The sequence below is a fragment of the Triticum urartu genome, chromosome 5 (genome assembly GCF_003073215.2).
Source record: "Triticum urartu cultivar G1812 chromosome 5, Tu2.1, whole genome shotgun sequence".
Classification (NCBI taxonomy): domain Eukaryota; kingdom Viridiplantae; phylum Streptophyta; class Magnoliopsida; order Poales; family Poaceae; genus Triticum; species Triticum urartu.
In genome coordinates, this window is record NC_053026.1 from 58,318,056 (window position 1) to 58,320,704 (window position 2,649).

The 2,649-nt window shown below is 42.2% G+C and overlaps 1 protein-coding gene across 1 annotated transcript; it reads left to right on the forward strand.

Moving 5' to 3' along the window:
• The first annotated feature begins 477 nt into the window (after window positions 1-477).
• On the forward strand, window positions 478-2,620 carry LOC125555635 (receptor protein kinase TMK1-like). The gene is made up of 2 exons (XM_048718523.1): window positions 478-802; window positions 879-2,620. Exons 1-2 carry the CDS (start codon window positions 650-652, stop codon window positions 1,197-1,199), a joined length of 474 nt encoding a protein of 157 aa, XP_048574480.1. The 5' UTR covers window positions 478-649; the 3' UTR covers window positions 1,200-2,620.
• Window positions 2,621-2,649: the final 29 nt, after the last annotated feature.

The window sequence follows — 2,649 nt, forward strand, 5'->3', positions numbered from 1 at the left end:
TACTCAGGGAAACACGGCAACTATATAGTAGTCATCGACTCACCATAGGCCAAGACAGCGGAGAGCTGTTGCATCTACTTTTACTCGTTCTTTGATCTTGTACGTGATCAGATCCATTGTGAAAGGGCCAAGGTTTATAGTAGTGCATCAACTGGGATTATTCATCGGGTGCTAAGGGACGGAGGAGGAAGACGCGACGCGTGGTTGAACAACTCAAAGCCTAAAGAGTAAGCGCAACCGCGTGCTTGCTCACTAATCATATGTCACGCCCTTTGCTTATTCTCCTCTCACTCGTTGACGTTGCTCTCGGCCGACTCCGTCAGCCCACACAAGTCAGCTCCTTTCATCGTCCTCTGCTTATTAATGCCAATGCAGATTCATCAGCACTAATCACCCCGTGATCCAGTCCTCTCTTAGCGCCTCTAGTCCACCCTCAGCGCCTCCGGCGTCCCGTCCCAGGTTTGTGATGCTTAATGCTAATCGAGATATATACACTTATTAGTTTCTGTCTTTCTGATATGTTTCTCTGCGAATGGATGACATGAATGAATCTTTCAGAGTTTTGTTACCTTGCTGTGTTACATCTTCTCTCTTGAGCTTGGTTACGTGCCGCCAACCCTGATTCAGCCGTGTCCCACTGCACTCCATCATGGATAGTCATGAATATAGTGAGCTGGAGAGGGCGTCAGGTGACAAAAGCATGGGTCCAATCGTCATTCCTTACTCGGTTTTCAAGGCCATCACAAACAATTTCTCTGCTGATCAACTAATCGGCAGTGGTGGGTTTGGAGTGGTTTACAAGGTACGTGCACCCTTAGGCTCACACCTGTGCTCACAGTCATAACCTGGCACGCTGATAATTGTGCTGTGAACTGCAGGGTACGCTTCGAAATGGTATGATGGTTGCTGTGAAGAAACTTCGTAATGAACAGTTGGAGGTTCTCTCACAAAATTTCGACAGTGAGGTCGATTGTCTCAAAAAGGTCAAGCACAAAAATATAGTACGGTTTCTAGGACACTGCTCTAACACGCAAATGGTGCCGATGCTATATGAAGGAAAAGAAGTCTTGGGAGTAGAACGAGAAAAGTTATTATGCTTTGAGTACCTAAGTAAAGGGACCCTCGACAAGTACTCCCTCCGTTACGGTTTAGAAGGCACTGTTAAATTTACGTGCGTTTCCACAATAGACAAGATTTAAGGCGCATTGCATTTATTTCTAGTAGCTAATTAGTACTCCGATATACTATTTTTATATACATGCGTAGTGTGAATGCTATTTTTTAGCCTATCCAACAACCAATAGATAACCACCTAGATCCTAGAGAATTTTCAAACGCGCCTTCTAAACCGTGACGGAGGGAGTATTTCAAAGGTAGGATCAGTCACATACTCCTACACTCCTACTTGTTGTTTTTATGCAGCATATCCTTGATGTCTATTTTTATTTTTTCCATCTTAAACGGAAGTTTGGACATTTTGCCTATGCAAAGTGTACACATAGTGAAGAAGCAGGTGTCTTTGCTTTTTTTTTACTGAACATGCGTATACTTGATTTGCACGTCGTGCAATCAACCAAGTTGCGTGTTTCTCCTTCTGTTGCACTGCTCTTCTGATGGCATAATAACAAATTAAAAATAATTATTTCTTGTATTTTATACGCATCACAGAATGCGAACCTGAGTGGTCTACGCGATATCAGATAATCAGGGGGATATGCGAGGGCCTGCACTATCTTCACCGCCACCAGCAGCGCATTATTCATATGGACCTCAAACCTCAAAATATACTATTGGACGATTATATGGTACCTAAAATAGCGGATTTTGGTCTATCCAGGTGGTTACCTGAAAGCCAAAGCCTGATTATTACCAAAAAACGAGCAGGAACACTGTAGGCTACATAAGTCCATTTTTCTCGACATCATACAACACTTCTGCATACCCATTTATTCATCAATCAATCACTGCATCAATTTTCATAAAGGGGATATTTGGCACCGGAATTCATAAACAGAGGTGAAATGACATTGAAGACGGACATATATAGTCTAGGGGTTATAATCATAAAGATTATGATGGGACTTAAACTTGACGAGCGCCCCAACCTTGACGAGGTAAAATCATTTAAATTACCATTTCAAGATACTGGCAACTCTTTTTGAATCTAAATTATTTGATATTCAACACTTCTTATAACTACATGTTCTGGTTCCCTATTTGAAAGTGCTACCCCGGATCAAACTCTTAACACACTATGATTGTGAATTGCATAGGTGCTGGAAAGTTGGAAGAACACGTTTGGTACATCACAGAGCCATACACTATTAGAACAAGTAAAAGTATGTGCTGAGATATGGATAGATTGCACGGATGATAACCCACTGAAGCGACCTACAATAGGGGATATTATCTGTAGGCTTAATGGAATAGATATTCCAAACTCGTCTAGCACTTCATCAACTCTGATAAATGGAGTAAATATTTACCCTCTCGAGCTCTGCTTTCCATTCGAGGCAGGAAAACGTATCGAATGCCCACTGAGCATAGCTAACATGACAGATCGTTATGTGAACTATTGGGTTGCACCCCAGTTCCCCAATATGTATACTCCTTGTAAGCACGAACTCGTGAACGAAATCCGTACTGGAA

Bases quoted from the DNA above. Each gene is read 5' to 3' on its own strand.
- LOC125555635 (XM_048718523.1), top strand. From the start codon at position 650: ATGGATAGTCATGAATATAGTGAGCTGGAGAGGGCGTCAGGTGACAAA. The intron at 803-878 runs GTACGTGCACCC...TGTGAACTGCAG, and splicing joins GGTTTGGAGTGGTTTACAAG to GGTACGCTTCGAAATGGTAT.